Source organism: Petaurus breviceps, unplaced genomic scaffold (assembly GCF_028583685.1).
Source record: "Petaurus breviceps papuanus isolate PSGF00001 unplaced genomic scaffold, PetGlider_PUasm1.0 90740, whole genome shotgun sequence".
Taxonomy (NCBI): Eukaryota; Metazoa; Chordata; class Mammalia; order Diprotodontia; family Petauridae; genus Petaurus; species Petaurus breviceps.
The window spans coordinates 6,555,998-6,568,701 of record NW_027187330.1 but is presented as its reverse complement, the minus strand read 5'-3'; the positions used below and the strand labels follow the sequence as shown (position 1 = coordinate 6,568,701).

The window sequence follows — 12,704 nt, the reverse complement described above, 5'->3', positions numbered from 1 at the left end:
AAGAAGGAAGGAAGGAAGGAAGGAAGGAAGGAAGGAAGGAAGGAAGGAAGGAAGGAAGGAAGGAAGGAAGGAAGGAAAGAAGGAAAGAAGGAAAGAAGGAAGGAAGGAAGGAAGGAAGGAAGGAAGGAAGGAAGGAAGGAAGGAAGGAAGGAAGGAAGGAAGGAAAGAGGGAGAGAAGGAATAAAGGAAGGAAGGAAAAATAAAGGATAAAAGAAATAAGGAAAAAGAAAGAATGAAAGAAAGAAGGAAGGAAAGAGAAAGAAAAAGAAAGCAAAAGCTGACAAATCTGTCATGAATTCTCTTTGAGGAGAGCCTGAGGGCTGAGGCTTCTGTCTCTTTGTCAGGAGCTAATTCTGTGCCTCCTTTAAGCACTGAGGATGCTACTGGGGAAAAGACCCCACAACAACACAGAAGTGTAAAAGTAAAAAGTACAAAATAAGGACTTTGTTTCTGAGGTTTCATAAATAATGGGCCTGATGAGTATTAAATAGGACATTGAGAAAAGCCCTGGGAGGCAGATGCTGGGAGGCAGGTTTATAGCTTGTTCTCCTCAAACAGGATCTGGGCATAGACGGTGCTGGTGGGGAGGCCCTTGGATGCCTGGTGGGGTTTAATCAGCTCCAGTTCAGCATATGTTAAGCTTTCCTCCGTGATTTTTGGCTGCAAGACAAGAACAACAACCGAGTTACAGATGACTGCTTTCTTTGGGAAAGTGCACCATCATCCAAAGAGATCTCCCTTAGCCTGAAAAGTGGGGACATGGGGGTAAGGGTTGGGGAAGGGAGGGGAGTTGTATGTCTACAGGTCTTTAATACCTAATACCTCTGACAAACAAGTGAAGCTAGTTTATGAACCAAGACCTCATCTGTCACAATTCCAGATGAATTGATGGGAGTGAATGATCTGGCATCTAACCAGAGCTGACTACCCAACATCTGGACACATAACATGAATGCATGCTGGTCTTTGGAAGCACGCTGATTGCTTGCAAGTCAAACTGATCAATCAAAACTTCTTAACCCTTAAAATACTTGTCACAGACCTTTTTTTTAGGCCTTCCTTCCATATAAGATCCCTGCCTCCATGAATGAAGGTGAGGAGGGAATAAACATTTATTTAGTGCCTACTATGTGCCAAGCACTGTGTTAAATGCTTTACAAATATTTAATTTGATCCTGAATGATGGAGCAGTTTGGTTTTGCCTTAGGAATTATAGAATTTTAGAGTTGGAAAAGACCTTTAGAGAGGTCATCTCATCCAACTTCTCACCCAGTTCAGGATGAGGATGATGAGGATGATGATGATGATGGTGGTGATGTTTGTGGTAGCGGTGGTGGTGGTAATGAGAGCTAGCACTCATATAACACTTTAAAATGGGCAGCTCTTTACAAGGTACTTAATTTTGCTGGAGTCCTTCCGCAACCACATTTATATACTGCTTTACAGTTTACAATGCATGTCCCTTGAAAAAATCCTGTGAGGGAGATAGAACAAATGCCACCCTTATTTTATACATAAGACAAATGAGACTTGGGGAATTTAGGAGATTTGACCCAGAAACCACATGATTAGCAGGTAGCAGAGCTGGGGTCTAATTCTTTTCACTCCCTCACTCTGACTTTCTGATGACATCCCTGATAAGTGGTTAGCCATTCTCTGCTTGAACACTTGCACTAGCCAATAGGGCCTCAATCTCTCCAACTGTACAATACTGGGTCAGGGGATTTGGGGTTGGGATGGGTCTGGGTGAGATGACTTTGAAAGATGGTCTCTTCCATCTCTAAATCCATGATCCCATGATCCCAAGACTCATTTCCAGAGTTCTCAAATTCATTCACTTCAACATTTACAAAGCATCTACAATGGGCCAGTCACTAATGATTTCGAGTGTGAAGATGTAAAATGCTACTCGTCCTTGCTCTCATTAAGATTATATTCTACAAAGAAGGGAAAGGCATATTCATTCAAACAGTGTATCCAAAGTAGACGGGGCAAAGGCTTAGTCCAGACAAAGGGCTCCAGGTCAACTGTAGAATGAAAAGGATGTTGGGGTGGGGTACGAAGGGAAGATGAGAAAGACTTCAGAGAGGAAAGAGGCATCGAAAGAGCCTTCAAGGAAGAGAGGAGGATTTGGAAGAACTTCTTAGCAATTGTCATTGTTGTTCAATCGTTTTGTAGCCATGTTCAACTCTTCATGACCCCATTTGGAGTTTTTTTGGCAAGGATATTGGAGTGGTTTGGCATTTTCTTTTCCAGTTCATTTTACAGATGAGGAAACTGAGGCAAACAGAATTAAGTGACTTGCACAAGGTCACACAGCTAGTATCTAAGGCCAAATCTGAACTCAGGTCTCCCTGATCCCAGGCAGTCTATCCACGGAGCCATTTAGTTTCCTCTTAGCAATTACAGCCATTAAAAAGTGGAATGAACTTCCCTCCCAAAAAGCCAGTGGGTTTCCCTTCCTCAGAAGTCTTCAAGTGGAAGCTAGGATACATAACTTGTCAAGTATATTAAAGTGAGAACTCCTTTGAGGATGGTTCTAGCTGGCCTCCAAGGTCCCTTTCAACTCTCAAATTCAGGGACTCTGTGAAAGGGAGACATGAAGAGAGATTACAATCCAGGGATGAGGTGGGTGTGGGGACAGTCTGCATGAATGCACTGGCTGGTTTAGTTTCTTGTTTTTGTTTATTTCTGAGATACTGTTATTTTCTGCCTTGTGTTCATCTAGCCTGGTGTTCTTGCTCAAACTCAGGACACCTCAAGGGGCCCTTATATCCTCAACAAGCTATATAAGTTTTCATTGAATTGTAGGACATCAGGAATCTATTCAGTGAAGTTGTTTTTTTTTAAAGTATTAAAATCAAAACCCCTCAAGGGCTAAAAGCTTTCATCTTTCTTCTTGCAGTAGGAATACATAGCAAACTGTGAATCAGAATGCCAACTGGGTAACTGAATGAAGTCCTGATACATAGCCGTTGAGGGACTGGGGACCAGCACTGAGATTTCCTCCATCCAACCAGCTAGCCTACAGTTGTGTAAAGTTCTGAAACTTCACAGGATGGGATCATTATTCTTTCTTTAGTTTCCCTGCTTTGCTTGTCTTTTGTTACTAAGACCATTTTCCATTTCTCACTCACCAACTCAAACCTGTTTACTGCCTGTTTTTTGGGTTAATTACATCTGATATTATAATGATTCCATTTAGAAATACCATGTGTCCTAAAATAACCACCTAACACTCAACTCATGTAAATTTTAGAGCCAAGATTTATGAAATCATATTGTCCAGGTGTTTTATTCTATTACATGGAAATTGCATTGTTTTGTAGTGGAGATTATCTGTTTATTCTTACGTTATTCCATTATGTTTGGATATGAAAAATAACACTAGATTTCTCAATACAGGTCACTGGGCTAGCTGGGCTGATGTGTTGTTTTCATACATTTTTATGATGTTCCTATAGTAAACATAATTTAATAAAGCCAAAGCACACTAAATAAATAATTGCATCTGGAAAAGCAATAAAAACAAATAAAATTAGTACTTTCATAAGTGGGAAAGGTACTTCAATTACCGCTACCAGCAACAACATACCATAAAGTGCGTAGAATAATTTCCCTTATGCATATTTCTAGTGTGTAATAATTTGATTGAAAATATGAGGAAGCTCACAGGAGGTTCACAGTTGTGAAGTGCATACAGTTTCCAGCAAAAGATGTGTAATAACAATCCCCGGAATCTTGGAAGCAACAATCATTTTTCTGATCAGCACCCGTGGCTATGGTTATCAACCATGTGTTTAATTACATTTTCCTAGCATGGTTAACTGAAAATAAATTCCTAATGGCCAATGAAAGACAATAGAGTTACTTCACTGTCTTTTACTCACTTTACTCTTTTTTCATTATTATTTTGTAAGCAGAAGTTTTGGACCAACTGGGATATCATTTACAGACAACCATTGCCAAACAAGTGAGTTTGAACTGTACACAGAATTGTTGATTAATCCAGAGTTAGAAAAGAGAAAGGTCAATTATGAAGGTGATCTAAATGGAAAGTCCAATGTTACAACATGCTAGGCTCCACAGTCCTGTGTAGTAGTGTCAAATGGATCCTTGAAGCCACATATTAACTTAGAAAACCACAAATTAACCTTATTTATGTCATAGACCTGAGTTCAAATACCATCTGAGACACTAGCTGTTTGATCCTGGGCAAGTCACTTAAACCTATTTGCCTTAGTTTCCTCATCTGTAAAATGAGCTGGAGAGGGAGGTGGCAAACCACTCCAGTATCTTTCCCAAGAAAACCCCAAATGGGGTCACAAAGAGTCAGGCACTACTGAAATGATTTAACAACAAGTTTTTTTGTTTATTTTGTTAAATATTTCCCAATTATATTTTAATCTGGTTCCAGAAGCACTGGAGATTGTTGAAAATTCTAGGCCAAGAGTCTGATACATCTGCTCTAATGGATACTATTGAAGGCCAGACTAAGCTGAGTTTTATGATGTCAAGATGTCATTTTCATCCATCCAGCAATCTAAGTAATAGATAGGTAGATAGATGATAGATAGATGACAGATAGATAGATAGATAGATGATAGAAAGATAGATGGATAGATAGATAGATAGATAGATAGATAGATAGATAGATAGATAGATAGATGGATGGATAGATAGATGATAGATGACAAATCATTCATAGGGATGACTAGGAGCTTACGTGAGTTCTGACCTTACCCATCTATGACATTAAGAACACAGGTTCCCTTCTTAGTGGATGACTTAAGAGCTAGTTTCATGACTCTTCATGACATTTTGGGTTTTCTTGGAAAAGATACGGGGGTGGTTTGCCATTTCCTTCTCCAGCTCATCTTACAGATGAGCAAACTGAGGCAAACAGGGTTAAGTGACTTACCCAGGGTCACACAACTAGTAAGTATCTAAGGCTGGATTTGAAATCAGGAAAATGAGTCCTAATTTCATTCAGGCCTGGCACTCTGTCCATTGTACAATCTAGCTGCTAAGATAGGGAATAAGACATTTATAAACACAGACTACAAAATTACCCAACTCAAAATGACCATTCACTGAACCCCTGACACCCTAGGCCACTGATGGACAGAAGATCAAAATGGCATACATACCAAACATGTTATGACTCATAAGTTTTAATCTTATAATGATTTGTGGTTTTCATTACACCACCTCACAAGGCAATTTAAAAATGGCAAAGTTGTGTCCTCAAAGTGAACGAAGTTCTCCTGTTGAAAGCCTAGAGGTGATATATTTACGTGGGAGTTTCTTAAAGGAAGGGACCTATCATAAAAGGTCACTTGTACTGACATAACCCCATTTTCCTCATAAGTTCATGAATGTTACTGTCTTCCTTTCACTTAGCCTTCAGGAAAAAGAAAGAATGTTTTCATCACTTTCATTGCCTATTCCATATATATATATTTTTTTTTTTAATTTTTTTTGCAGTTATTTCTGGGTGTGGTGCTGAGGATCTGAGCCCTGATTTGATCCAGGTCATCCTGACACTGGAGCCGGTGCTCTTACTCGCTGAAGCAATTGGGGTTAAGTAACTTGCTCAAGGTTACATGGACAGGTGTTTCTGGGTGGGTGCTAAGTGTCTGAGCCTGGATTCGATTCCCAGGTCTTCTCAACACTGGAGCCAGTGCTCTTACTCGCTGTGGTACCTGGCTGCCCTGCCTATTCCTTATATTTACAGGTATCTCACACCAATCCTGCTTAGCCTTACATATGATCTAATTCTTGTAACAAATAACATTTTTGTCTTTGTAAGCTCATTGATTAAGACTTGAAAGGGATGTCAGAGGTCATTTAATCCAAGTACTTCATTTGACAGATGAGGAAAGCTAGGTGGAATGGTGAATATCTCTTGGTTGTAGGGCTTAGAGTCAGGAAAACTTCAGTTGAAATCTTGCCTCATAGGCTTATGAGCGATGTGATCTGGATTAAGCTGTTTAATCTCCCTTGGACCTCTGTTTCCATTTCTGTAGGCTGAAAGGGTTAGAGAGATGGTCTCTAAGACCCCTTCTAGCTCTCAACTTATGATTTCATGAAACGGAGTCCCAGAGAGGTTAATGATTTGTCCACTATCACACAAGCAGTAAGTGCCAGAGCTGGGTTTCAAACCTAGATCTTCTAAAAACAAATTCAGTGTGCTTTCTATGGCTTAGTGCATCCTTGTCAAGAAGATATAATTAGGTCTTCATTTTAGATAGAGAAACAGATACAATGAAAAGAGAATGACATGTCTATAGAACAACCAAGAATCTATGGTGCATTCAGGAACAGTTACCTTAACTGCTTAGTTCAATTCTATTTCAATGGACCTATGTCCATTGAATCCCATAATTGAATAAAGAGGAACCTGGCTAGAGGTTGATTGAAAGGGCACCAAAAGGCCTCACAACAGACTATAGAATATTATATATAGAGAATATATAGAATATAAAGCTATTATGTTTCTGGAAAGCTCCTGCTAAAATATAAATATGTCATTCCATTAATACATATCCGAGTCTAAAGACAAAGATTCTATATTGAGAGATGTTAAATCTTCTCATGCAGGCACATGAGGCAGACAGACAGACAAAAAAAGAATACTGAGAGAGTCAGACAGAAAGCTAATCAGAGAGAGATAGAGTGAGACAAAGACATAGAGACAGAAAAAGGAGACAGAAAGGCAGAGAGAGAGACAGAGAAAGTCAGAGAGAGAGAGAAGAAGTTTGGAAAGATAGAGGCAGACAGGGGAGGCAGCGGAATGGAAAGAAAGAGGGTGAAGGAAAAATAAGTTTTCCTAAAAGAATCCTACAAAGTGTGCAAGTTGAATTAGGCTTCAAAAATGAAAGCAAAATACAATTGCTGGCCCATGCAAGTCCTAAAACGTTGAGAGTTCAGGTGGGTAATACCATTATGACAGCAACCGATCAATGAATAGGACATAGGAATGTTGATGTAACATCACCCTCATGTTTGAAAATGGTATTCCAATTCTACAGAGTTGCACTATCAGGGATCTATGTACCCAGGAGAGAATTGCATATTATCTGAAGTAGACTTCCCCTCTCTTTCCTTCCTCCCCCACAAGATAAGTGCTCATTTTTTATTCAACAGAAAAGCACCTGGTAAAAACCACCCCTCCTACAACAGCCACTACCCACAAAACCTGCTGCCAAATAACTCCAAGTTGGGCAGTCCCTTTCTTGATAGATGGATTTCAATAGACTTTCCTAAAAAGCTCTCTCAGATACCACTGAGAAAGCCCTCTCATGGTCATTTATCAGTCCAATAAGAATCAATAAGACTAAGGTATTGATATACCTTGATTTAGAGTTCCAGGTTGCTCACCTTCCTTGCCAGTCTCTATTTAGTTGAAAGAAGGAACATTTGTCTTTTATATGAGAAGGTTTTAGCATCAGGAAAAGGAAGGAGAATGGTGAAAAGGACAATGTTAACTAACATTTCAAGGTTTGCAAAGTGCTTTGTAATTACTCTCTCCCCTCCTCTCCTTAGGGGAAGGAGAGATCCCTATTTATCCTAGGCAATCCTAGATGTAGACATGAGGCTACAAGCCCATGGGTGAAGGGGAATCTATTCCCTCAGAAAGGATGGGGTGACAGTGTTCTTAAGTGACTTTAAGGCACAACAGAAGTTTCTGGAATGTATGACTGCTATTGATAAACAAATGTGTCACTTAGAGTACTTAGTTTATTGATGTTTGCTGTTGCAGATTATTCAGGTGAGTATGGCACACAGATATCTGAATACATAAGGCTGACTGTAAGTAATTCTACTCTGTGTGATTTATGATTCTTATGCTATATAAATTATGTAAACAGTACACATGTACCATATGAATTTGGGGTCATCTGCAGGGACTACAAACTTTTTGACTTGGGGGAGAATCTAATAAGTTATTATTTCTCCTTTCCCATCCTACTTGTGTGTTGCAAGTACTTGCTCCAGAAGTAACTTCTTTCTCTGTCCCTTCCCTCTTTAATTTTTTTTTCTAATGCTTTCTTAAAACTTCTCATTTCCATGCCATGGCCCAGTAATTGTGGAGGAAGATAGAGAATGAGTTCAAGTGGATAAAGGGAATGAAAGAATATCTCTGAATCTCAAGACTCAATGAGAAACAGAATAAGTAGAAAGCACCCCATTTGGGAGTCGGGAGAAATTGACCCTAACTTGTTCAGGAGTGGAAGGGGAACCTCATTTGAGCAGGGCAAGTAGTAAGTATTTGCCATAGTAATGGTAAAAGTCCTTTATTTAAAGGACAGCTTTTATGCCTTTACCTAGGGAGAAGGGGCAATTGCTGAGAATATTGAAAGTAAATAGCTCAGGCCCATAGCCATCCTAACCTTGGGGGTTAAAGAACACTAGTTAGCTAGATCACCTGCTCAAGACTGCACCATATTTGGGGAAAATGAACAGTTGCATTTATGGCAAGAGAGATAAATAGCCAGCATCAATGAAAATAGAACCACAGAAATTAATAAACAGGATAAAGAACCATGGCAAGGAACCCTTAACCTTGATGTCTGCTATAATCTCACCTGGGGTCACACTATGAGTTATTGAGATTATAAAAGTCTTTATGGGGAGAAGGGGAAAAGGGAAGTGGATTCTTTTGCTTCTATAGATAAGCTCACATGTGAGTCATTTTTTTTTCCTTCATTGCTATATAAATAATACCTGTTCCATGCTTTTTGTTTGTTTTGTTTTATTAGCCTGAATGTAAGGGAAGCTAATGTACATCCTCGAGGGTGGGGTGCCATAGTGTGATATATACAGGCACCTCCCTTTCCCAGTCAGAATGGTTTTAGACTTCTCCCACCGACTTTTAAGATTTGGAGGTGCTCCTCTACTTTCCCTCCCACCTTGATGGGCTGCTTGGCTGGATCATGCAAACTAGCTCTTTTGAGAAAGGATTAGAAAACTGTGAACCCGTGAAACCTGGTTCGTTTGGGTTGGTCCCAGGCCCCAGGATGCCTATGTGCTAAGGCTGAACTGACCCTGAGACCTGGTTTCTCCAATATCCCAGGCACGTTGACCCAGTGACGTGGGTAGAGGTAAGTTTCTGAGTTCTCTAATGTTCATTCCTGGTTCAGTATTAGGAAATTCAGAGAGGACTCTCATTTCAGTGGTCCTGATTGATTCACGAGTGACAGGGTTGTCTCCTTTAGTGCCAATTTGACTCTGACTAAAAACTCTATATAAGTTTCAGCACCAAGTGGCTTGCATCCCTTCAATTAAAGTATAAGCTGGTCATCTGCCTGTGGAAATGGGAATATTGGGGACCAAACACTTCTGCTGTTCCCTGCTGGCATCTCTTCTGCTCCCGTAACTGCACCAACTATGTGGCAATGTTGCCCCTTTGGGAATAACTCTGATCCCCTTTGCTTTTGCAAAACTGAGCAGGGCTGTTGGTTCTGTTCCGAAAGTCCTTGTCATAAGACATTGTAAAATCAAAACTAGAGGTAGGATAATGAAAAAAGAAAGAGAAAGAAGGAAATAAGCATTGAGTAAATACCTACTATGTGTGGGGCTTTCTGCTAAGCACTTTTTACAAATGTCTCATCTGATCTTCATAGCAGCCCTGGGAGGTAGGTGCTATTATTATCCCCGTTTTACAGTTGAGAAAACTGAGGAAAAGAACAGTTAAGTCACTTTCTCAGAGTCACCCATCTAGTCTGAGGTCAGATTTGAACTCAGGTATTCCTGATTTCAGGCCCAGTACTCTATCCACTATGCCACCAGCAAACTCCCTAATAGTGAAGATACAAGCCCACAAGAAAGTAAAGCCCATCCACAGTAGAAATTAAACACAGTGGGAAGTTTTAGAGTTCTGCATAATTTAATTTGAAAGGCACGTGCCAAACTATAACCTGTTAAAACCATAGATAACTCAATTCAACAAATGTTTGCTAAGCAGTTACTATACATGGGATAAAGACCCAAAGGATTAACTTTTGAGGGGGAACTTAGCCATTTAAAGCTTTACAAGTCATCAGCTAAATGGATGTTTTTGAATTTCATCAACATGTGTATAGGATACCAAAATTCAATTATATATAACGTCATTAAGCAAAGTACTGATACTTGAAACCCTTCATAGTCCCACTGTGATAAGTCCTATGATCTAATACCATAATTCATTTTCTGTATTCAGTGAATCTGTGACTGATATGCTGGATTTAATTCCCAGATGCCCCACAGAAGCACTTTTACTGGAAGCATCATTCGAGGGGATGTTTATGTTTAGGAAAATAGAAATTGTTCCTTGATTACCTAATTCTACATAAGGTCTGTGCTAAGTAGTCTAATATGGACTGAAATACTTACCTGCATTCTGTGTATCTCAAGGGAATCTTGTTTGTACAAGGAAGGTGCCTGTAAAGTTAAATCTAAGTCTAAATAAAGTTGAAATAACTGTATTGGGGACTGTGATCGAGTTATCTCAAATCGCTACCACGTTCCAGATTTCTGTTAATGAAACAAGTTAGTTCTTGGAGTTTGCTGCAGACCTAGATTCTCAAGCTCTCTCGGTGTTCTAAGCCTGCTGAATTTCACTAAGTATGGGAATTAAGGAGGTCATAATCTTTCTGTATTCTACATTGGTCAGACCATGCCTAGAGTATTGTATTCATTTATAGATACAGTGTAGGAAGGGCATTGATAAACTAGAGAGTATTCAGAGGAGGGCAACCAACATGGTTGTGGGTCTCCTATTCATGCCATGTAAGGTTAATGAATGAATCAGGGATGTTTGATAAGGATAAGGCTCAAGGAACATATTCTAGCTGTGTTCAAGTATCTGGAAGGTTTTCATGTGAAATAGTGGTGGACTTTTCCTTGGCTCCAGAGGAGCAGAAAGAGTGATAGGTAAACAATCCACATGTCTTTATTGGCTGCCTACTAAGTGCCAGGTGTGATGCTGGGAATACAAAGACAGTCCCTGACTTCAGCAATGGATGGAAGTCTCAAAGCAGAAAATTTAGACTTGATAAAAGAGGGGGGAAACCCCCAAATTTTTTTACATTTAAAGTAGAATGGATGACCTCAGGAGGTAATGAGTTCCTCCTCACTAGAGGCTAAATGGCCACTTAAGCATGGTGTAGAGGGGTTTTATTACAGAAATAGTTGGTACAAGTTGGCCATTGAAGGTCTTCCCAACTCTGAAGTTATATAGTTCTACTCTGCTAGTGAACCATTTCAAGCTAAGTAAAGAAACATTTACTAAGCACCTACTATGTATCAGGGACTGTGCCAATTCTGGAGATACAGAGAAAAGCAAAAAAAACCAGTCCCTGCCCTCAAAAAGGGTCTCCCCCATTGACCGTGAACTCCTTGAAAGCAGGGGCTTTCTTTTGTCATTTAGCTCAGTGCCTGGGACATAGTAGGCACTTAATAAATACTGATTGATATTGATTGATTCAAAGAACTTACAATCGAATGAAGAGAGACAATATGGAATCACTATGTACAAAGGAGACATAAGTAGAATAAATTAGAGACAATCTCAGGGGGAAGAAAATAGCATTAAAGGGGTCTGGAAAAGTGGGATTTTTAGCTGAGACGTGAAGGAAGTCAGGAAGAAATGATGAAGAGGAAGAACATGCCAGCAGTGGAGGACAGCCAGTGAAAATGACCAGTCAGGAGATGGGATGCCTTGTGTCAGTACAGCAAGGAGGCCGGTATTACTGCCTCAAAAGTACCCTGAGGGGAGCATGGCATAAGAAGACTAGAAAGGTATGAATGGGCCAATTCGTGGAAGGCCTTGAATGCCAAAGAGAGGATTTTATCTCAGAGGTAACAGGGAGCCACTGGAGTTCTAGATTCTAAGCTTCTATTGTCTCCTTGAGTGCAGCCACCCATTCCCTATCCAGAGTTGACTATAGTATTGAGGTCATGGCAGACAAGCAATAAATAATTGATTTCTTCTGATTAACAGCCAGAAGTTATATAAAAACTGATATAAAAACCTCATGTTCAAATACTCAAATGACTATCTGATCTTTTTGACTTGGAAACTCCCTGAAAATATGCAGCCTGCAGCCCTGGTACAGCAGAATCCCTGTGGGATGTGTAGTTAGAGAAGACTTTGGTTCAAATCAGCATGCTCTTGGACAAGTCACTCTCTGGGAAAGAGCAGCTGCAAAGTTGTCTGCCTGGACAATTCACTTATCTGGGGCCCAAGTCTTCCAGGAGTTTCTAAGGGAAGAAGTTCCTCTGACCTTGAGTTATGAGACAGCAGTTGCTCACTTTGAATGTGACAAATATTTGGATGCTGGAGCAAATAGAAAGCCATAGAATGCATATATGTTGCATATATTGTATATGTCGATGTTTCTATGAAGACTTAAAGAGATAGTGAGTTTTAAATTACTAACTAGGGAAATATGAATACCAGAACTTTTCTATAATTCTGGGACAAATGTAATTCATTTGATCATAGACAGAAGATGAAAATTTTATCATTAACCATAAGCTAAGATAGGGTAAGTGTCCGAGAGGACACAGAGTCTGAAACCAGAAACATAAGAGAAGGGAAAAGACAGATTTCTGAACTGTGTGAAAGAGACACCATAATTATGTGTGTGTGTGTGTGTGTGTGTGTGTGAGAGAGAGAGAGAGAGAGAGAGAGAGAGAGAGAGAGAGAGAGAGAG

General features: G+C 39.8%; 1 protein-coding gene across 3 annotated transcripts in view; it reads right to left on the bottom strand.

The window, feature by feature from the left end:
* The window catches only part of VSTM4 (V-set and transmembrane domain containing 4), a 166,772-nt gene that overhangs the window by 56,508 nt on the left and 97,560 nt on the right, over window positions 1–12,704 (bottom strand). The window contains exon 8 of one of the 3 annotated variants that reach the window (XM_069067244.1): window positions 531–660. The exons of 1 other annotated variant lie outside the window; for it this stretch is intronic. In XM_069067244.1, coding sequence (XP_068923345.1) covers window positions 535–660 — 126 coding nt within the window. In that variant the 3' untranslated portion in view covers window positions 531–534. Of the gene's footprint in view, window positions 1–530; window positions 661–2,697; window positions 10,429–12,704 lie in introns of those variants that run through there. One more of the 3 variants, XM_069067245.1, reaches the window with a different exon arrangement.